At 35.9% G+C, this 24,397-nt stretch overlaps 1 protein-coding gene and 1 non-coding gene across 2 annotated transcripts; one reads left to right on the forward strand and one right to left on the reverse strand.

Annotated features, from left to right (window-relative positions):
* Nucleotides 1–9,012: 9,012 nt before the first annotated feature.
* LOC131177302 (small nucleolar RNA R71) lies at nucleotides 9,013–9,119 on the reverse strand. The gene has a single exon (XR_009146876.1). It is a non-coding gene; the product is annotated as a small nucleolar RNA R71 (small nucleolar RNA).
* Nucleotides 9,120–21,793: 12,674 nt separating this feature from the next.
* On the forward strand, nucleotides 21,794–22,612 carry LOC131177298 (uncharacterized). The gene has a single exon (XM_058142263.1). The coding sequence runs from the start codon at nucleotides 21,794–21,796 to the stop codon at nucleotides 22,610–22,612; it is 819 nt and encodes a 272-aa protein (XP_057998246.1).
* The last annotated feature ends 1,785 nt before the right edge of the window (nucleotides 22,613–24,397 follow it).

Here is a 24,397-nt window from a genome sequence, read left to right on the forward strand (position 1 = left end):
CTTTGAATGAAAAGCAACCAGCAATCATAAAAGATGATGACTAGGAGGAGCTTGAACCAAGGGCAGTGAGTATGATTAGATTAATATTAGCTCCTAATGTGAAGTACAATGTCTTATAGAAAATTTCGCTAGTTGTTTTATGGAAGAAATTGGAGAGCCTGTATATGTCAAAGTCACTCACAAATTACTTGTAGTTGAAGAAGGAGTAATACTACTCAAATAGAGGAAGGTACTTGTTGTGCACCACCAAAGCATGTAAACTGCAAAGAAACAAAACAAACACACAAAATACCAATATTTACATGGTTCACCCTCTCAACATAGGGTTACATCCACGGGCATGCCATCTTCCACTACCATCAATAAATAAATCATCAATTATAAGCTCAAACTATACTACCCATCAGCCCAATTACACCCAAGAGAATCCATACAACATCAAACTGCTCATAGTAGATATATTAGTTAGTCTCTCTCAGTCTCCTCTAGACATAACCCAATATATTTACTATTACAACACTACACCACAAAGGGTGTCTTCAACTATATGGGCAAGAGCCCTCTCACCTATGGACAAGAATCTCTTCCTCTTGAATTCTATGTCCTTTACTCCACTTTAGGCGAAAGCCTCTTTCCACTGCAATGGGCAAGTGCCCTTCATTAATGGCAGAGCCAAATTCTCAGCAATTGGCAAAGTCCCTCTCTACAATGGGTGACAGCCTCACTTTATGGGTTGAAAGCCATTCTCTTCAATGGGTAAAAGCCACTCTCTTCAATGGGCAAAAGCCACTCTCTTCAATGGGCAAGAGTAAACTTTTCCATCATTCTCCTATTTATAGTGTTAATTCCCTTAATCCTTATCTGATTAGGAGTCTTACTCAATTTAGGAATAATACTAAAATAAGAGTTTTACTCATTATAGGAAATATTCCTCCATCCTATTGAGGAATCTTTCTCCCACTCAAATTAGGAAAAGATCTCTCTCCAAATCCCATTAGGATTTTGAGTCATAATTCTAACAGTATTGATGTGAGGGATCACCTTAATATTTTTAATAAATTAATTACCCAATTGGGCAGTGTTGGTGCGAAGGTAAATGATAAAGATAATGTCCTCTTGCTTCTAATCTCTCCCCTACAATCTTATAAAGGCTTGGTGATAGCTCTAATAGTTGGGAAAAAGACTTTGAAGGTAAAAGAGGTTACTACTATTATCTTGGATGATGAGAAGTTTAAGAATACAAGTAGTAGTAATGAAGGTGGAGCTTTTATTGCTGATTTTAGTCGTCGTGAAAGTAATCCACGCAGAAACAATTAGAGAAGAAATAGTAGATAGAGCTCGAGATCACGAGTAAACCTTAAAGATAGAGAATACTACTACTGTCATAAGAAGAGCCACATTTAATACCATTGTATGAAGAAAAAGGAAGATCTTGCAGAGTTTAAATAATTCAAGAAGAGTCATAGAAAAGAGAAAGAAGAAACTACTACAATTACAATCGATGATGGTGTTGACGATGAATGTTTAAATGTGGATGATGATAAAGAAAATGCAAAAGATCAATTACAAGATAAGTGGTTAATGGATTCTGCTTACCCATTTCATATATACTCAAAGGAGTGGTTCGATAGAATTGAAGAAAAGAAATGAGAGAAAGTGAAGCTAGCCAATAGAAACAAAATGAAAGTTGAAAGTGTTGGTAGAGTAAAGATCAAACTACATGTTGATCGTATAAAATTGTTTGATGAAGTGAGATATGTTCCTAAATTTGAAAGGAACTTTATGTCCTTAGGTTAGCTAGTTTCTTTGGTTTATGGGTATTCAATTCATGATGGACTCATGAGAGTTAGCCGAGGTGCTCTTATGATCATGGAGGGTGAGAAGATTAGTACAAAGAATCTCTACAAATTGGAAGGAAGCATATTGATTGGAAGAATGCAAGTAAAGGCAAGAGACAACATTAACAATCAATAGTGCAAGGAGGTACCCAACAGAAAATTAATTTTTGTAGAAGTATTGAAGACTAATTCCATTTAATTTGGAGGTGGAGATTGTTAGAGTCCAAGTTAAATTGAAATTAGGAGATTAGATAAAATAAAAAATTTAATAAAATTTAAATTATGAAGTTTAATAGTTAAAAGTCCTAAAATGATTAGGTTTTAATATCCTATATATATGAATAGTTGGCCATTATATTATAGAGAGCTCACGAAGTAGAGATGTGCACTGAATTCCACGAGTTTTGTTTGAGTGATTATGAGAGTGAGAAAAATAATTAATAATTATAATTATTATTTCTTAATAGTGGATTTGATTAATGGTGTAGGTTCATGCCAAACCACATTAAATTTTGTATTTTTTAATTTGTGTGTGTGATATTTTCACAACACTCACAATAATTAAAAATAGAAAATTCAAAAATTGAAAAGTATATAATATAGATATGATGAAAATTTTGCATAATGAATCTTCCTAAAAAAATTCAAAAATTCCTAAAAAAGAAAAGTAGAATATAGATATGGATGCAGTGAACTTTTCTTAATAATGTGATTAAGATTTTTCAAACTTTTAATAAATGATAACAAATATTAATATAAATTTTTAAGCTTAAAATATCTCAATTGGTCCAATTAAAATAAAGAAGAGTAAGGAAAAACCTCAAAATTTTCTAAAAAAATGAAAAAAATTAGAATGCTAGACAAAGAGAGAGTATTTCTCTTTGTTTAAGACCTAATTTTGAAAAAGAAAAAACAAATATATCCGTATTTGGGTTAATTCTCATTATTTTAAATTATGAATCATTTGAATCTTATCTTTTTTTAATAGATTTGTGTTGAATTATTTTAAATTATAATTAATTTGATTTATCCATCGAGCTCGAGATCTCCCCACTCCCTCCACCTTAAAGTTGGCATTTTATTTTTCAATTTTTATGTTGCATTGTAATGTAACTAAACATGTGTGATAACAGATGGAAGGTGATCACGATGAGAAAAATTTGAGGTTGATGAGCAGTAAAAATACAAGAAATTCACATCCTCTTTGGATAAAGAATTTGTATATTAGAACCAGACAACACAAAAATGACAAGATTTGATAAGGTAATTATCTCACCCCTTATTCTTTTTATTGAATTTTCCAACTTGAAATTTTGTGATTTTAAAGACTGCCAATTTAATATCAATAAACCTTAATATATTATATTTCAATATAATATTTTGAAGTATACATTTTTTTTTGCAAATAGAAAAATTCTTATATTTTTCAAATTTTTTTCATGATAAAAAGATTGTTCCATTAATAACATGTGGTGAAATTATTCTTTATTACCTATGTTATTGTTGTTTAATTAATGTGGTAATTTTAATTTAGGAATTGATGATAAAGAAGGTTTTGCCTGTATGCAGTATTATTACCACAAAGAAACCAACATTAAGTGTCGATCATTAGTGGAGGTAGACAACTATGAATTATATGGGATTCTGCCTATTCATATGCAAAGGATGAAAAAGGAGAGAAAATAATCAAAATCCTTCCATAATGCAAATGGGAAATGAAAATCCCTTGGTAAGTTGTTTTTTTTTTTCTTTTTCTTTTTCTTGAATGCTTTTTTTTTTTTAATAATTAGCTCTACCACAAAAGTGTAGACATAAAATGAGAGAGGGTCAATTAAGATGATTAGGTCATGTACAATGTAAAGAATCAAATGCTCTAATATAAAAGTGTGATAAGTTTTTTGGATAAGCAATGGAATTTTATTAAAAATTAAAAGAGAGGAGAAGAGGGGAAGAAAACCAATGATAGCAGAACCCAGATCAACAAATCCATCCCCAATACACTCGCCTATCAAACTAATATGCCAAACTAATGAAAAAAACTCCTCCCAAAAGAACAAAACAGGGATCTAAGTCTAACATGATAAGAAATAAGAAACAGTTTATAAAGAACCTAAGAATTCCTCGTCGTGGCAACCTCCTAATCTTGCTAGCTGGTTTGCAAAATGATTGGCTTCCCACAAGGTGTGGCAAAAGTGTGATAAGTTAGTAGAGGAAATAGTAAAAAGGTGAAGGGGTACCTAAGATAAGGAATTGGATACAAAATTTTGATTTGAAAATAAAATATTTAAATAAACATCCTGTAATACAGTAATATATATGGATTATAGGTAATGCTAGTGGAGGTATCTAAATGAAGGTTTTCACAGAATCTATGGATTATTGTTTGTTTGAAAAAAAAAAAAGAATTTATGAATTTTACAAAATTCATTTTCTACTCAAATCCCTCAAAATGAAGAATTTCAAAATCTCTCTTAGAAAGTGGGATAATTTTGTAGAATTTTTTATTTTGATGAATATGGGACCTTACTAATGTTTTGATTCTAAAAACACCTTTATGTAGAGCAAATAGATTAGACCTAACTCTACCTAGAAAACTAGCTCAAGGAGAGGAGTTTCTCCAAGTCTTATATGTAGCACAGACACTAAATCTACATAAATATGCAACACTTTATCTTGAGTTTCTCCCTTCCCCTTTGTATTGTTTCCTCTACTAACTTAACACTTTTATACTAATTCTCAATGTTGGATACCTAATCATCTTAATCAACCCTCTCTCATTTTATCTCCACACTTTCCTAATGGAGCTAATAATAATAATAATAATAATAATAATAATAATAATAATAATAATAATAATAATAATAATAAATGAGTACAAGAAAAAATAAAAAAAAAAGTCACTGATGGATTTCTCCCATTTGCATTATGGAAAGATTTTGATTATTTTCTCTCTCCTTTTAGGTAGAATCCCATACAATTCATAGTTATCTACCTCCATAATTGATCGGGACATAATGTTGGTTTCTTTGTGGTAATAGTACTGCATTCAGGGAAACATTTCATTATCTTTAACTCTTAAATTTAAATTACCATATTAATTAAACAACAATAATATAAGTGATTAAGAATAATTTCTCCATATATTATAAATGGAACAATCTTTATTTCACCAAAAATTAGAAAAATATAGGAATTTATTTATTAAAAAAAAACAAAATTTATGCTTCAAATTATTATGATTAAAATGTAATATATTAAGGTTTAATGACTTGAAATTGGGAGTTTAAAATTTTCAAATTTTATGTTTGAAATTTTTAAGAAAAAGAGTGAGGGGTGAGACAAGTACCTTGTTAAATTTGCCATTTTCTATTGTTTGGCTCTAAGATCCCAATTCTTTATCCCAAGATGATGTGGCTTTCTCATATTTTTATGGCTCATCAACCTCAAATTTTTCTCATCATGATCACTTTCCATTTGTAGCTACGCATGTTTAATTACAATACATTACAACATATATATTGAAAAATAAAATGTATATAAATCAGGGGTAGTCAGATTGGTTTTCAAGTGAAGAGAGTGCGGAAGTCTCAAATTCGAGTCTTACCATCTATTTATTCTAAGATCATTTATGTTTTTAGAGAAAAGAGGAGAACTATATCTCCCCATCTACCAGTTCTAAAATTATTCATATTTTTAGTGAGAAAGGAAGAGGCTAGTCCCACTAATTATTACCTGGCTCAATGCGCAACAAGTAAATACATGATTAATTCTTATTTCAATTGTAATTAAATCGAAATTGACAGAAAAAACTTAGTAACAATAAATTTAACAACAAAAAAAATATTTATTTATGAATAACAAGTTTTAGAAAGTTTAAAAATCCCAGATACTGAAATTTTGCTTAAAAAAATAGTGAGTTACAATAAAAAAAATTTGAAAATTGTGGCAAAAATACCCAAACTACCCAGCATGAATTACCAAAACTTGGCTCATTGTGTATAATTTAAAATTGCCCAAAAATGATGACATCTTGAAATGATTAGAGTGGTAAAGTTTGACTTAATTCAGCCACTTAACTTAAAATTGTCTGACCTAAAGCCTTTTATAATATATTGTACCATACATAAATTTTATAATAACTCAAAGAACTGAAGATTTAATTAATAGTCGATCGAAAAAATTAGAATACCTATAAAGGCAGCTGTGGCCAAAAATTGTCCTCTCGCTCTGCGAGTTTGTTTATCTTCTCGCTCTGCGAGTTTGTTTCTTTTCTTTCTTTCTTGAGTCCTGCAGTTCTTGTTTTCTTTCTGAATGATGTCAGATAATGATGATAATATCTCTGTTGAGATGGCATCTCTTTCAGTCAATGGTGATACAATCGAGGGTATTGAATTTGAGGAGAATGAGGTTGCGGCTGTGGAGGAAGATTTTTCGCTATGCCTTGTGGGGCGATTTCTTACCGACAGTCCAATACGTTTCCAGTTTATGAAACAGACCATGGCATCATTATGGAGGCCTACCGAGGGGATGAGTGCCAAGGAAATTGCTGAAGGTCTGTTTTTGTTTAAGTTTTACCATGCTGTTGATCGTGATAGAGTGCTGGATATGGGGCCCTGGACGTTTAATAGCCATTTACTCCTCATTGATAAAGTTGATGGCTATGACGATCCTAGAGATGTTCCTCTGCTTTTTATGCGTATTTGGGTACAGATTCATGGTTTGAAACCAGGGTTCAACTCAGATCATGTAGTGGAACGATTGGGCAATGCGATGGGAGAATGCTTGGAGCGTGATGAAAACAATTTCACCAAGGTCAAGAATTTCTCTAGTTCCTGGAAATTGATGCACATATTTTGCATAGTCATTTAGGTCTAATTTCACAATCATTTTATTTGGTTATTAGTCATTTTTAGCTAATTTCATTAGTTATTTAGTTAGTTTTCCATAATTGTCAACTTTGGATTAATTTGTAATTTTTGCTTTGTATTGCAGGAAAAATGGTGTTTTTGAAGGACTAAAGAGAATTTTGCCATTGAGGAGTGTCTTCTACTGCAAAAGATGCAAAAACAAGTTTTCAAGCTGAAATATGCATTGACCAAACTGTGCATAACTTGCCGCATAAGCTATGCAGTTCTGCATAAGGAGGAAGAACAATGTTCCAGAACCAGCCGAAATGTGCATAAGGAGACTGCACAGCTTATGCACATTCTCACCTCCCTTATGCAGATTCACGAAATTGTGCATAACCTATGCACCAAGTCATGCGACCGCATAAGTAACCCAGAATCGCTGAAATGTGCATAAGGTGCATAACTTATGCGATCCACTTATGCGATCCCAAAAGAGCTCATTAATGAAATGTGGAAAGATTACCTTAATGTATTCCTCCTACAACATACTATTTTAGGGCTCCATGTCAGAAAAATGATATAAATAGTCCCATTTTCTCATTTTAGAAGAAAGAGGCAAGGAGCAAAGGAAGAAAGGAGGAGGCTAAGCAGAATTTGAGGAGTCATTTCACCTTCCACACCATTTTCAACTAAGATTTGCAGATTTCTTTCTTTCTTTACACTTTTCTACACTTCTAGTGTTTAATTACTTACTTCTTAGCCTAGCTTAAAGCTTTATTTCCATTTAAACTCATCATATCTTGTAAGCATTATGGATAGTGAGTAGTTTACTTTTGATTCTGGAGTAAGGGTTGTAATATTTAAGATATTTTGAAGATTTTGATTGGGTAATCCATATTTTGTGGTCTTAATGAGTTTTATTCATTTCTTGTATGCTTAATGACATGCTTAATGTAGGATCCCATTGAGTAATGTTCTTAATCCATGGTTGAAGCACAGAAAGGAGAAGGCCTTGTGATAGATAATCGTGAAATTGGACTTAATTAACTTAGACCTATAAATAGGCTAATGATTAAGAGGATTAATAGATTTATTAAAGAACTTAATGGGTCTTAATTAATTCTAACTCCAAAGTAGGATTAGTTTGATTAAGGCACTCTTTGTCTCACTCGAAAGGGAATTCAAAGGATTTAAGAATTAATCTCCTTAAAACCCATTAGTTTCACAAGATTGGATAACTAATTTAAAATCCCAAAATAGCTCGAATATGAAATCCGAACTCGGAATCGCCTTTTACCATTGTTAATTTCTAATCGAATTTAATCATTTGCCAATTTAAATTTTGCCATATTTGAACTTGCTTATTTCTATTTGATGCAATTTTAGTTTAATTAATACATTGTTGAATAGAATATTAATTTTGCACAATTAGATTTCACACTCCATTACCCATTAATTCATCATTTTAATCTCATAAATACTTCAATTTAGTCAACTTTTATATCGAAAATTCAATCATTAACACAACTCCTCGTGGGATCGATATTTTCTATACTACTTATGCGACCCGTGCACTTGCGGTTGGGACGCATCAAGTTTTTGGCGCCGTTCTTAGGAGTTGTTTGTTTAAGATTGAATTCTTGATTATTTTAGTTGTTTTTAGTTTTATCTTTGTTATCTTTTCATTTTGTGTTTGTTTGTTCTTTTTCAGGTACTTTAATCTTTTATGAGAAGAGCTAGAAGCTCAAGTGACACAACCTTACTTTTCAATCCACGAAATTGAGAAATTTTGCAAGGCCAACAAGAAAGAAACCGGAAGAAGGAAGGAAGCTTGAGAGAAACCGAAATTGAAGCAAATATGGTGATGAAAGAATTAGAATTGGTGTTGGTAATCTTTGGAAATGGTCAAAACAATGAAAATGAAGCCCAAGGAGAAGAAGTTGTTAATGCAAAGCGTGCCTAGGGAAGTATGATGGATCATGCTTTTCCTCGTTTTGATGACTTGAGAGAGAGCATAGCAAGACCAAGGATTGATGCAAACAGCTACAAGATGGATTTTGGAGTTCTTCAAATGATCCAAAACTCTCAATTTGGAGGACATCCTTCTGAAAATCCACACACACACTTGAAGAAATTTGCTATGATTTGCGACATGCAAAAACAACTGGAGTGTCGATGATGCAGCAAGATTGAAGCTATTTCCATTCTCTTTGAAAGATAGAGCATTGGATTGGCTTGATTCTTTACCTCACAACTCCATTACAAATTGGGAGCAACTAACTGATGCATTTCTTGCACAATATTTTCCACCTGGAAAAACTCAAGAGCTGAGGAATCAAATGACATCTTTCAGACCAAGAGAAGATGAAACTCTCTATGAATCATGGATGAGATGGAAGGAATTGGAAAGATTGTGCCCACATCATGCCATTCCAAAATGGATGATAAATCAGAATTTCTACACAAATGTCACTCCTGCAATCGGAGGAATTATTGATGCTCAAACAGAGGAGAATTTATTATAAAGCATGAAGATGAAGCTTATGAGTTATTAGAGAAAATTGCAAAGAATACTCATCTTTGGAGTAGTCCAAGAGGACCAGCTCAACTCGGAAAAGGCAATTTCTTTGGGATGTATGATCTTGATCCATTCAACATGATTAATGCAAAGTTTGATGCACTTACAAATGTCCTTGCTAAGAAGATGGAAGATTTGAGTATGTTGGTTAGTTCAACATCATCACCGGAAGTTCACAACAAGTGGCTTATGCGGAGGAAACTACCGGTGTGGAGTAGATTATGGAGAACAAGCGGCATATGTTGGTAATTATGGAAACAAGCAAATGGGAATCCTTATTCTCAAACTTACAATCCAAATTGGAGGAATCATCCCAACTTTTCATGGGGCAATCAGCAAAATCAAGTTCAAAATCAAATTTTCAACCACAACAAGAAAGTCAAGTTCCATATCAGCAAAATAGGCAACCATTGCCTAATTTTCATGAGAAAAATATGAACCCTCCACCAAAAGCAAGAACGAAATTCCACCATGAAGCTTTATTGCAGATTCTTGCCAACCAAAATAAGCATGATGAGGAGATGAGAGAGGTGAAAGCAAGGCTGGAACAAATGCAAACACACAACAGAATCTTTGGAAAACCAGTTGCACAACAAGCATCTTCCTCAAGTGCCAAATCTTTTGGAAAGCTTCCAAGTCAACCAGAAAATCCAAGAGAGCATTGTCAAGCTATTACTTTAAGAAGTGGTAAAGTTATAAATGATGAGAAGAGTGAAAGCAGTGAGAAGAGAAAATGAGAAAGGAACGATGAGAGTGGAAAACAAGAGAGTGCGAGAAAAATGTAAGGAGAAATTTGAAGAAAAAGAAGAGAAGTATATACCTCCTGAGCCCTACAAGACACAACTTCCCTTTCCTCAAAGATTTCACAAAGCCAAGCATGATATGCAATTTGGGAAGTACATAGAGGTTTTGACGAAACTTTACATAAATGTGCCTTTTGTTGATGCTCTTTCACAAATGCCCTCTTATGCAAAATTATTGAAAGAAATTCTCTCAAATAAGAGAAAACTTGAAGATGATGAAAGCTGTAGCTTTGTGAGAAGAATGTAGTGCTATCCTCCGGAGGAAACTTCCTCCAAAGCTTAAGGATCCAGGAGTTTTTCAATTCCATGCCACATTGGAGAGTCTTGTTCTACAAAAGCTCTATGTGATTTAGGGGCAGCGTTAGCCTTATGCCCTTTCTATCTATGAAAAGCTCAACATGGGAGATCTAAAGCCAACCCACATTTCTCTTGATTGGTATGAGAACAATCAAGTATCTGAAGGGATTTTGGAGAATGTGCCCTGAAGGTTGGAAAGTTCTATATACTTGACTTTGTCATCTTGGACATGGAGGAAGATTCTAATATTCCAATTATCTTGGGAGACCCTTTCTAGCTACAATGGGAGCATTGATTGATGTGAAAGGAGAAAAGCTTACTCTTAGAGTTGGTGAAGAAGCTTAATTTTCAATATCAATAACTCTATGAAAAAGCATCATTCTGAAGCTGATACTTGCTTGAGAGTTGATATTATTGATGTGGTGGTTGAAGAACACTTCAGAAAGTAATATCCTGAAGTTCCTCTTGTAAATTGTTTGGTTCGTGGAGGAGGCATAGACTATGACAACCCTCATGTAGCTGCATATACTCAACACTTAGAGGAAGTCCACCATTCATTTACGCTCCGGTTTTCAACTCACAAAAGGAAAAAGCTGAATTTAAGCAATCATCATTCAAGGAAGAAGATGCACCTAAGGTAGAACTTAAGCAACTTCCTTCTCATTTCAGTATGAATTTCTTGGCACTAATAACACTTATCCAAGAATTGTAAATGCAAACTTGAGTACTTTAGAGGCTGATAAGTTGTTAAGAGTGTTGAGAAAATTTAGGAAAGTTTTGGGATACACCATAGATGACATTAAAGGAATAAGCCCACATTTTTGCATGCATAGAATCAGTTTGGAAGAAAATTGTAAACCATCTATTGAACATCAAAGGAGGTTGAACCCAAATATGAAAGAAGTTGTTAAAAAGGAAATTTTGAAGTTGCTTGATGCAGGGATCATATATCTCATCTCGAAGATGCCTTGGGTAAGCCCGGTACATGTTGTCCCAAAGAAGGGTGGAATGACGGTGGTCAAAAATGAAAATAATGAATTAATTCCCACTAGAACGGTGACTAGTTGGCGAATGTGCATAGATTACAGAAAATTAAATGTTGCCACTAGAAAAGATCATTTTCCACTTCCCTTCATTGATCAAATGTTGGAAAGACTAGCTAGGCATTCTTACTTTTGCTATTTAGATGGATATTCAGGTTTTTTTCAAATCCCTATCCATCCAAATGATCAAGAGAAAACCACTTTTACTTGCCCATATGGAACCTTTGCTTATAGAAGGATGCCATTTGGGTTGTGTAATGCACCAGCCACTTTTCGAGGTGCATGATGGCAATCTTCTCGATTTCATTGAAGACATAATGGAGGTTTTATGGGCGATTTTTACATTTATGGATCTTCTTTTGATATATGCTTGGCTAACCTTTCTAAAATTTTGCGGCGATGTGCGGAATCGACCTTGTGTTAAAGCGGGAAAAGTGTCATTTCATGGTTCAGAAGGGATAGTGCTTGGACATTTGGTGTCTAACAGAGGAATAGAGGTTGATAAAGCCAAAGTTGAAGTGATAGAGAAGATGGCTCCTCCTACCAATGTCAAGGGAATTCAAGTTTCCTAGGACATGCCGGGTTCTCTGACGCTTTATTAAGGATTTTTCTAAAATAGCTAAACCTTTGTCTAATTTGTTAAGTAATGACACACCATTTGAATTTGACCAAGAGTGTTTGGATGCCTTTTGCGAGTTGAAGCAAGCTCTCATCACTGCACCAATCATGCAACCACCTGATTGGAGCCTACCTTTTGAAATTATGTGTGATGCTAGCAACTATGCAATTGGGGCTGTTCTTGGTCAAAGAAAGGACAAAAAGGCTTATGCTATTTATTATGCTAGTAGAACACTGGATGAGGCTCAATCAAATTATGCAACAACTGAAAAGGAATTTTTGGCAATTGTCTTTGCATTGGAAAAGTTCGGACCTTACATTATTGACTCAAAGGTGGTTATATTTTCGGATCATGCGACCATCGGTATTTGCTCCGTAAAAAGGAGGCCAAACCAAGGCTCATTAGGTGGATTCTGATGCTACAAGAATTTGATTTGGAGATTAGAGATAAGAAAGGAGTTGAAAATGTAGTTGCTGACAATCTTAGTCGGTTGAAATTGGATGGTGAAGAATTGGATGAAATCCCTATTGATGAGTTTTTCTTGGATGAACAACTTTTCTCTCTTGTTGCTAAACTACCTTGGTATGCAGATTTTGTGAATTATCTATCTTGTGGAATATTACCTCTAGGTATGACATGGCAACAAAAGAAAAAGTTCTTGCATGAAGTGAAGTTTTATAGATGGGATGATCCTTTACTCTTTAGGAGATGTTGTGATGGTCTAATTAGAAGATGTATTCCTGAAGAGGAAATCCAGAGTATTTTGCATCATTGCCATGCTTCTGATTATGGAGGACATTTTGGCATCTCTAAGACAGCTAGTAAAATTTTGCAAGCTGGTTTCTTTTGGCCAAATCTTTTTAAGGATGTGAGGAAATTTGTGTTGGATTGTGATAAATGTCAAAGGAGTGGAAATTTGTCAAAAAGAGATCAAATGCCCCTAAATAATATTCTTGAAGTGGAATTATTTGATGTTTGGGGAATAGATTTTATGGGGCCATTCCCTCCTTCATATGGTAATAGATACATCTTAGTTGGGGTTGACTATGTGTCGAAGTGGGTGGAAGCTATTGCAACTCCAACTAATGATGCTAGAGTGGTAGTAAAATTTTTGAAAAAATTTGTCTTGAGCAGATTTGGAGCTCCTAGGGCTATAATTAGTGATGGGGGTTCCCATTTTTGTAATAAGCAATTTGAGAGCTTAATGAGGAAGTATGGTGTAGTGCACAAGATAGCTACCCCATACCATCCTCAAACTTCAGGACAAGTTGAAATTTCTAACAGAGAGCTCAAGCATATTTTGGAGAAAACAGTGAACAATTCTAGGAAAGATTGGTCTATCAAACTAGATGATGCTTTATGGGCATATAGGACTGCCTACAAAACCCTATAGGAACTACTCCCTTTAGGTTGGTGTATGGTAAGTCTTGTCATTTACAATGGAGCTAGAACATAGAGCATATTGGGCCATTCGGACCTTGAATTTTGATCTTAAGCAATTTGGTGAGAAAAGGTTGTTACAACTTAATGAGCTTGAGGAATTGAGGATGGATGCTTATGAAAGTGCCCGTATTTACAAAGAAAGAACTAAAGTTTGGCATGATAAGCATCTGAGGAAAAAGGAATTCAAAGAAGGTGATTCAGTTTTGTTGTTCAACTCAAGATTGAAATTGTTCCCTGGAAAACTCAAGTCAAGGTGGACTGGTCCATATAGAGTTTCTAAGGTTTTCCCTTATGGAGCAATAGAAATTTGGAGTGAAAAATCTGGGAATTTTAAGGTCAATGGGCATAGATTGAAGCATTACATAGCTGGAGACCCAATACTAGGAGCAAGGCTGTTACAAGCTCTCCAATCCCTCACCTCTTTTCAGTGAAATTCATGAAAAGTCGACATTAAGGACTATAAATTAGCCCTCTTGGGAGACATCCCGAGTCCTTTTATTTTGCTTTTGTTGATTTACTTTCATTTTCATTAATTTTGTTTTTATCTTAAATCTCCCCAAATTCAATTTTTGACATTGTTAAATTTTGTCTCTTGTAGATGTATATCAATGAAGAAGAAATGGTGAACTATTGGGAAGTAATTCTTAACTTGACAAATTTAGTCCTTCAAAAGAAGCGATAAGCTTTTCTTTGCATAATCTGCGGGAGCTGCAATCTAGTTCATGCAGAGGAAAAATAAAATCTGCAGACAAAAGGGGTGTCTGCAGCCAATGAATTGTATTTTTGATGAGGTTGGATGTATATCAATGGAGAAAGGTTGGTGAAGCTATGAAATTGCTATCTGGTTTATGCGAGCGGAACAATAAAATCTGCAGATTACATGTGTTTTTGGTGAGGTTGGGTGGGTAATTTTCTAATATTTGTGCTTATAATGATATTATGGTGGTAAGTGAGTCATTTTTGCAGTTTTGAGCTTCTTTGGGTTGTAGGATTCAAAGTAGAAATGTTGAATTTTCTTGGCAAATCTTGGAGATTTCATTTCACATATGTGGTTTTATGCAACTTTATCTGATTTTTATGGAGTTTTATGTGATAAATGTTGATTTGCAGAATTTGAGTCAAAATGGCATAGCTCTCAAAGGTCTTTTATGTAGGATCCATTTTTACATGCTTATGTGATGCACTTTTGATGAATTTTGAATATATTGATGTGTTTTTGGTGAAAATTTCTCATGGTTTGTGCTTCATAGAATTATATTTCATCATTCCAGGGTATCTTTCACACTTGCAATCCATGTTCTATTGCATTCTTGATCTTGTTAAACTTGTGCATAAGCAACTGCATAGCTTATGCAATCTGCATGACCAAAATTCTTGCCATTTTTCACCTTTATTGCAAGTGCATAAGGAGAGTGCATAGCTTATGCAACCACATAACCTCATTTTGTCAAAATTCATATCTGTCAAAACTTGCATAAGGTGAGTGCATGACCTATGCACAATTGCATAACTTCAAATCCTTCATTTTCTCTCTCTGTAGAAGTTTGCATAAGGAAGGTGCATAAGCTATGCATACGCATAACCAAAATCCCACGGCTCAATTCAGTAGAAGGTTGCATAAGCGAGTGCATAACCTATGCACTTCGCATGACCAAAACCCAAAATCCCAAAGTTGCGAGACTGCATAAGGAAGGTGCATAGCCTATGCACCTCTGCATAACCAAGATCTCCAAAAATCAATTCAGTAGAAGAGTGCATAAGCGAGTGCATAGCCTATGCACTCTGCATAACCAGCAGAAAATCCCAAAAGTTGCGAGACTGCATAAGGAATGTGCATAGCCTATGCATACGCATAACCAAAATTCTGAATCCCAAAATTGCGCGAGTGCATAAGCGAGTGCATAGCTTATGCACATCTGCATGACCCAAGTTTCGAAAAACAATTATTGCCGAGAGATGCATAAGGGAGTGCATAACTTATGCACTCCGCATGACTTCGCTCCTCACCATTTCAGTGGTCAGAAACATGCATAAGGGCGATTGCATAACCTATGCACTTGTGCATAAGCACTTTTCTGAAATATAAATCCTTTTTGAAACACGCACAAGTTATGCATAAATCATTTTCTCCTTATGCAATCTCCTACAACCCGATTCAAATTCATTTTCAGCAAAAGCCATTCCCACCACCTCCACTTCCCGACTCTTGAACCCCACGACCGCCCTTCATCCTCCATTTCTTTCCGGCATTCTCGCCGTCTCTCTCCCATCTTCTCCAGCGCTCTAATCACAAAAACCCTAAATCCCCCTACATTTCCATCTCTTCTCCAATCGACCATGGATTCCCCTCCCCATTCCCGCCTCTCCTCTTGAAGTCACTCCATTGTCTTAGATACATCCCCCTTCCAATCCTCCACCACAAACGACACCACCACCACCTCCATCAACCACATACAAACGCAAAATTAGGTCCAAATCCGTGCGACCCATGCCCTCTGCTCCTCCTCTGTCCAAACGCAAAGACCCACCCACCCCATTTTCGGAACCACCTCCTAAAAAACCAAACGCTCCAGCCTCTACACCTTCTTCCAGTAGAAGGACGGTTTAAGAACCCCATTTGTATCCAAAGCGCCTTGGCCTCTCACGATACAATTCAAAAGCCGCTTTCAAAAGACTCAAGGATAGGAAAGTACAACCTACTAGGTATATATCTGTGATGCTCTACAATCTCTGGGTTTATTTGATAATGTAGTTGCATTTCTTGTGGTATGGGTTGGGAGAATTTGTGCATAAGCAAGAGGTAGTTTATCCAATTCTAGTTTTGGAGTTTATTTCTTCATTCTCTGCTACCCTCAACTTGCATGATGTAGACCATAAGCCAATTATGACATTTAGATGCTTGGGGCAACATAGAGAGCTGTCATTGGATCAATTTCATAGCATTTTTGGTTTTGCAATTGATGGGTTCTTTAGAGTACCACATACTGGAGTAGAGGTAGCCAATAAAGGCATCTGGAATCCTGCCCAATTTTGGAGAATCATAACAAATCAACCCCAAACCTTCTCTGCTGGTAGGTCCAAAACATCCCAAATCCTTGACCCTGCACTTAGGTTTATTCATAGGTTGATGGCTAGCACCATATTGGGCAGAGGGACTAGTTCTGGTGCTGTGGGCAAATCTGAACTTTTTATGTTATGGTGTGCATTTCACAAAGTTAAGGTGTCTCCAGGTTACTTCTTTTGCGAACATGTGCTGCATATTGCCACCAAATCCATTGGTGATATTGTTTTGGGTGGACTCATCACTGTCATAGCCAAACATTTTGGCTTTAATCCTGCAGAGCACTCAATCCCAGCACTTGAGGACACTTCCTATTTTGATACTGCACACTTAACCAAAACAGGGTTCCATTTATCATATTTTGATGACACTGGCCACCCTGCAGCCGAAACTGAGCCTATTGCACAACCAGAAACCCAACCTTTCACACCAGCCCCTTAGCAACATCCTTGGACAAAGGAAAAACAATAGACATAGATTAGTGTTTAGTTTACTTTTGTTCAATCTTGTAGGACCTTTTCTTTGTAAATATGTTCAAACATTTATACTTTGTTTTGGATTTTGTTGATTTGCTCTGAATTAGTTTCTTTTAAATTCTGTTTCCTTTGAAGTTTTATTGAATAGCTATTACATTCGTCTTCTTTGATTTTTATTGCACTTATTGCCTTTTTGTACATATTTGCCCATACTCTGTCTATATTCCCATACTTTTACTGCTGGTTGTACATTTCCCCTTGCCAATTCCCATGCAGCAGTTTTTGTATACCCTGCACAGCTATGAATTTCCTCATGCATAACCTTTGCATAGCACATGCAACCCTTTCGCTATCAGAATCACAGGTTGTATTTCCCTTATGCAAGCATCTGCATAGCCTATGCCACATCTATTGCCTCTTATGCGACCTTTGCATGGCTTATGCACCTTACCTATGCACATGTTCTGGACAGCACTTAACTCCGCATAACCTGTGCAGCTTCTTATGCATCCCTTTACCTTGAATGCTCTATACCAGGTAACTCTTTCCTTTTGCTCTTAAATTTCACAATTCCTGGTAATTTCTCTTTACTTTGAATTTTGATAATGCACTACTTGAGACATTGAGGACAATGTCCAATTTTGAGTTTGGGGGTGCACATTCATTTTGATTTTTGCTTCATTTTTTTTTTACATTTTGAGTATAGGAACATCTCATCCCATTTCATTTACATATATTGTAAATATTTTACATATACATCCATACATATATATACATAACACATCTACACACACATTATACATCACTTAGAAATTATACAAATTGCATACAAATAGACTTCCTCCATTTAGTTCATGCATTACTCATTTTAGGAATCATGCATCATGCATTAAAATCTTTTGCCAAATCCCTTGAGTATTGAAAAGTTGCCTATGAGAGTGATTTGACTTACCTTTAGTTGGGTTTGTGGATTGAAAGTTTCCTAAGAGGTGCAAAGTTTTGAAGTGTCTATCTCTTGCCTATATCTTCTTAGCCAAAAAGCCACCCAATTAGTCATTTGGAGATGGAAGTGTTTAGAGGGAATTATTGGATATAAGGTAGTCAAATGATGTCTCACCAATCCTAGAACAAATTTTCTAAACCTTTCAAGGCGAAATACCAGCTTGTACTTGAAAAGAGAGATGATTAGGCATTCATTGATTTAAACCTTCTCATTTTAAACCTTTGGCCCTTTTCCTAATTAAAATTGACCCTTGCAAACCCCTTTGAGCCTTTTTACCTCTAATTTTTCTTGAAATCCTTATTGTTACCTAGCCAATGAACCAAACACTCCAACCCTTTTCATGAGAATAATTATTTACAATATTAGGTACATAAAAAAAAAAAAAAAAAAAAAAAAAGAGAAAAAGAAAAGAAAAGAAAAAAAATACAATAAAAGGGAGAAGAAATACTTGTCACCTTGTAAAAGTGCTAGTATATGTGCTTTTCACTATTGCCATTCAAAATGAAAGAAATCCACCCAAAGTATCAAAAGAAAAGAGGTTGGGGTAGGAAAATTTAGGGACAATCATCAAAAGAAAATACAAAATACAAGTTAAAGTATCAAAATATCCCTCCATTTTATGTGTTTTGTAAACTATGCTAGCACTTGAAGTCCTCATTGTGTATTCTTCTCTCCCATATAAAAATATATATATATATAATAAAGTGTACCTTATGTTTCAAAATTGAAAATATTCTCATGCTTTGAATCCTTTTTACCTATCTTTCTTCTTAGTCTCATTTTGAACCCCATGGCCCCACTACATCCCTAAAAAGACCTTTGATCTCTTGATAGTACTTGCTACATTAGTGGAGATAGGAGTAGGGAATTTGCCTATGGGATTGGAAAACTATTCATCTATTCATTCAATTCTATCATTCCATGTTGAGATACTTTGGTTATCAATTGTCCTAGAATTCCTTTTGAGCATGACTCTCTCTTTTGACTAGTTGGTTTGGGGATTTGAATGATAATTGACTTGATGGCTAAGCGGTGAAAGCTTGGATAAGCATTAAATTCTTTGCATTTTGAAGGATGGGTATATGGATTGTTGGTATGGCTAAAGGTGTGTTAAGTTACCTTAATGAGTGATTTTCATAACTCTTTGGATAAGGCACCCCTAAAAACTTTGCATCACATTTTAAAGTTTGCTTGAGGACAAGCAAAAGCTTGAGTTTGGGGGTATTTGATGCACATATTTTGCATAGTCATTTAGGTCTAATTTCACAATCATTTTATTTGGTTATTAGTCATTTTTAGCTAATTTCATTAGTTATTTAGTTAGTTTTCCATAATTGTCAACTTTGGATTAATTTGTAATTTTTGCTTTGTATTGCAGGAAAAATGGTGTTTTTGAAGGACTAAAGAGAATTTTGCCATTGAGGAGTGTCTTCTACAGCAAAAAGATGCCAAAAACAAGTTTTCAAGCTGAAATATGCATTGACCAAACTGTGCATAACTTGCCGCATAAGCTATGCAGTTCTGCATAAGGAGGAAGAACAATGTTCCAGAACCAGCCGAAATGTGCATAAGGAGACTGCACAGCTTATGCACATTCTCACCTCCCTTATGCAGATTCACGAAATTGTGCATAACCTATGCACCAAGTCATGCAGCTTCGCATAAGTAACCCAGAATCAGCCGAAATGTGCATAAGGGACTGCATAACTTATGCGATCCACTTATCTGATCCCAAAAAGAGCTCATTAATGAGCTGGCAGAAGATTCCCTTAATGTATTCCTCCTAGAACATACTATTTTAGGGCTCCATGTCAGAAAAATGATATAAATAGTCCCATTTTCTCATTTTAGAAGAAAGAGGCAAGGAGCAAAGGAAGAAAGGAGGAGGCTAAGCAGAATTTGAGGAGTCATTTCACCTTCCACACCATTTTCAACTAAGATTTGCAGATTTCTTTCTTTCTTTACACTTTTCTACACTTCTAGTGTTTAATTACTTACTTCTTAGCCTAGATTAAAGCTTTATTTCCATTTAAACTCATCATATCTTGTAAGCATTATGGATAGTGAGTAGTTTACTTTTGATTCTGGAGTAAGGGTTGTAATATTTAAGATATTTTGAAGATTTTGATTGGGTAATCCATATTTTGTGGTCTTAATGAGTTTTATTCATTTCTTGTATGCTTAATGACATGCTTAATGTAGGATCCCATTGAGTAATGTTCTTAATCCATGGTTGAAGCACCGAAAGGAGAAGGCCTTGTGATAGATAATCAGGAAATTGGACTTAAATAAATTAGAACTATAAATAAAATAAGGATTAAGAGGATTCATAGATTAATTAAAGAACTTAATGGGTCTTAATTAATTCTAACTCCACGAAAGTAGGATTAGTTTGATTAAGGCACTCTTTGTCTCACTCGAAAGGGAATTCAAAGGATTTAAGAATTAATCTCCTTAAAACCCATTAGTTTCACAAGATTGGATAACCAATTTAAAATCCCAAAATAGCTCGAATATGAAATCCCGAACTCCGGAATCGCCTTTTTACCATTGTTAATTTCTAATCGAATTTAATCATTTGCCAATTTAAATTTTGCCATATTTGAACTTGCTTATTTCTATTTGATGCAATTTTAGTTTAATTAATACATTGTTGAATAGAATATTAATTTTGCACAATTAGATTTCACACTCCATTACCCATTAATTCATCATTTTAATCTCATAAATACTTCAATTTAGTCAACTTTTATATCGAAAATTCAATCATTAACACAACTCCTCGTGGGATCGATATTTTTCTATACTACTTGTACGACCCGTGCACTTGCGGTTGGGACGCATCAGAAATCTTATGCAAGAGTGCGGGTGAAGTTGGATGTCAGAAATCCATTGTGGACAGATTACCATCTTCGCAAAAAGGGGGGAGAATGGTTTAAGGTGGAATTCTGCTATGAGAAGTTACCTAACTTCTGCTACATCTGTGGTATCCTTGGCCATGGAGAGAAATTTTGTCCTAGCTTGTTACATCTAGAAGGGAAACCGGTTCGCCGTTTTGGTCCAGAAATGCGTGCAGGACCGCGTTCACAACAATCCATCATAGGTGCACGGTGGCTACGGGATGATGATGGAACGTTTCACGGTAGGGAAGGTGGAGGTTGGTGGAGACGAAACGAAGATGGAAACTCCTCCGGAATTGGACATCCCATGAATCAGGATGTGGATTCAGGAGATAATGGGGGCGTCAAATCAGGAGATGATGGAGGCGTGAAATTAGGGGATAATGGGGAGGATAACAAGGATGGAGACGTGGGTCAAGGAGACTTAAACTCTAATGATCTAATTCCTGGTGAAATTGGACAGGAGGGAATTACAATTAATGATACAAAAAGAAGAAGGATGAGCTTGGGCAAGCAATCAAATGTGGACCTCAATACTTCTTCAGATCCAAAAAATGGACCAGCGGTGGGCCTCCAGGAGAGGACCCGCCGAACCCAATGAGTTGTTTAAGCTGGAACTGCCGTGGGCTGGGCAACCCATGCGCGTTGGAGACCCTACAGGAAATAATTAGGGAAAAGAGGCCTCATTTTATTTTTCTTGTTGAAACAATTTCTTCTTCTTTAAAAATTGATGAAATAAAAAACAATTTGGGTTATGATGGTTGTGTGGCTGTTGATAATGTGGGCCATAGAGGTGGCCTGGCTTTATTATGGAAATCTGTTCAAACTGTTTCTTTACTTAGTTCCTCGTTTTGGCATATAGATGTGTTAGTAGAAATTGCTATGTTGGGTGAATGGAGGATTACGGGCTTCTATGGCAGGCCCAATAGGAATGAAAGGAGAGCTTCTTGGGCTCTCTTGAGGGAATTAGCTAGTCAATACTCTTACCCTTGGGTTTGTTGTGGGGACTTCAATGCCATTTTGACCCAAGATGAAAAAAGGGGTGGTAATTTTTATCCTACTTATTTGGTTCAAGACTTTAGAGATGCAGTACTTCAAGCTGGGCTTTCTGATGTCAACATGAATGGATACAAATATACTTGGGATAATGCAAGAGATGATGATGATTGGGTGGAAGCCAAGCTTGACCGTTTTTTGGCCAATGATGATTGGAAGCGGCGATTTGCGCTGTCTAAAGCTGCTGTCCTGGACTACAGCTCATCTGATCATTTGCCCATCTTATTACAGGTTCGTATTTTCTTGCCTCGCCATTCCCCTCGTTTATTTCGTTTTGAGAATACTTGGGGCGCGGAGAGTGGTTGTCGCGAAATTGTTGAGGAAATCTGGTCGGATCCTTCCCTGGGTTCGGTTTTGGAGAAGTTACAATTTTGCAGTGTTCGTTTGGGTGAGTGGGGAGATAATCTGCGGAAACTTTATAAGCAGGAGATTGACGATTGTAAGCGGGTAATGGGTCTCTTAAGGGGTAAGAGAGATGCTCATAGTCGAGAAAGCTTTAGGATGGCCAAAAGCAAATTTCTAGATCTTCTTCGCAGGAAAGAATCTTATTGGCGTCAGAGAGCAAAGGAATTTTGGTTGAAGGAGGCGATCAAAATACAAAATTTTTCATCGCAGCTACTATCGGACAAAGGAAAAAGCAATTGATCGCTTGAAGGACGATAATGGGAACTGGTGTGATTGGTCGACAGGGTTGGAAGCAATGATTACGGATTATTTCAAAAATATTTTCACTTCTAATGCTGGTTCGTCTAATGATATTATTGATCTTGTGCCGGCTCTAGTCACAGATGACCAGAATGTTGATTTGATGAAGCCGTGCAGTAGATGAAGTCGGGAGGCTGTTTCGAGATGCAAGCCGATAAGTCTCACAGGTTGGATGGTTTCAACCCCGGTTTTTATCAGAAGTATTGGACTATCATTGGGGATCAGGTATCTAATTTTTGCATCTCTTGTATCAGAGATAGAGAATTTCCTAGCGAGCTGAATGATACGGCTATTGTCCTAATCCCTAAGAAGGAGCACGCAGAACGTATGTCGGATCTACGCCCCATAGCCCTTTGCAAAGTTCTCTATAAAATAATCTCCAAGATGATTGCTAATCGGCTTAAGGTAGTTCTTCCTTCTATCATTTCACCCTCTCAGTGTGCCTTCAGCACTGTAGAAATATCCAGGAAAATTCTGTAGTTGCTTATGAAACTTTACACTACATGAGAGGTAAAAGGCGTGGACGAGATGGTTATGCAGCTTTAAAAATTGATGTTCGCAAGGCCTTCGACAGATTGGAATGGAAATTTCTGGCTATCTTGATGAAGCTTGGCTTTGACACAAATTTTGTAGAGTTCTTATATCTCTGCGTTTCTTCTGTCTCTTTTAAGGTTCTTCATCAAGGGATGCTTACGGATGCTATTTTGCCGGGAAGGGGATTGCGGCAAGGAGATCCCCTCTCACCTTATCTTTTATCCTTTGTATGGAAGGTTTGTCTCGGTTAATTCTATGAGTTGCTATTGGTCGTCTGAATGGTGTAGCTGTTTGTGGAGGGGCCCCGGTTGTATCACACTTATTTTTTGTAGACGACAGCCTTTTCTTTTTTAAGGCAACTCAGGAACAAGCTTTAGCCTTGAGAGAGGTGCTTCATGTTTATGCCATTGCAGCAGGCCAGCTTATAAATTTTGACAAATCTCTGATTTGTTTTAGTGCTAATGTGCATGATGAAACTCGCCAGAATATTTGCAATATCTTGCAGGTCTGTGAACAAGATAATCACTGGCTCTTATTTGGGTCTTCCCACAGCAATTGGTCGAAACAAACAGGAAGTCTTCCAATTTGTGAAAGACAAATTCTGGAGGCGCATCAACTCTTGGAAGAACAAAGCCTTGTCTAGAGCTGGCAAGGAAATTCTTGTAAAGACGGTCTTACAATCTCTGCCAAACTATGTCATGAACCTTTTCCTTCTCCCAAAAGGTATATGTGATGATTTGCAACAAATTATGGCAAGATTTTGGTGGGGGACAAAGGTTGATGGAAGTAGAAGTTTACATTGGTTGGGTTGGGATCGCCTTGCTTGCCATAAACATTTTGGCGGTTTAAGTTTCAAGAAGATCAGACAATTTAATATCGCTATGCTTGGTAGGATGGGTTGGCACTTGTATATGAACTCTAATTCTTTGGCTAGCCGAATACTTAAAGCTAAATATTATCCTAATGTTTCTTTCTTAGAGGCTCCTATTGGGAATAATCCCAGCTATGTTTGGAGAAGCATTAGAGAATCTCAAAGTTTAATTTGTGATGGTCTTCTATGGCGTGTTGGGGATGGCAATGATATTGCTATCGGCTAGATAGTTGGCTGCGGATGTTGCCTTCCCTATGGTTACTACAACCTTTGACTTTAATTTTGGGGTCTATATGGTTTGGATTTGATCAGATGGTGCT

Source organism: Hevea brasiliensis, unplaced genomic scaffold, assembly GCF_030052815.1.
Source record: "Hevea brasiliensis isolate MT/VB/25A 57/8 unplaced genomic scaffold, ASM3005281v1 Scaf396, whole genome shotgun sequence".
Classification (NCBI taxonomy): Eukaryota; Viridiplantae; Streptophyta; class Magnoliopsida; order Malpighiales; family Euphorbiaceae; genus Hevea; species Hevea brasiliensis.

Coding starts and splice junctions, on each gene's coding strand:
- LOC131177298 (XM_058142263.1), top strand. CDS start 21,794: ATGTTGGGTGAATGGAGGATTACGGGCTTCTATGGCAGGCCCAATAGG.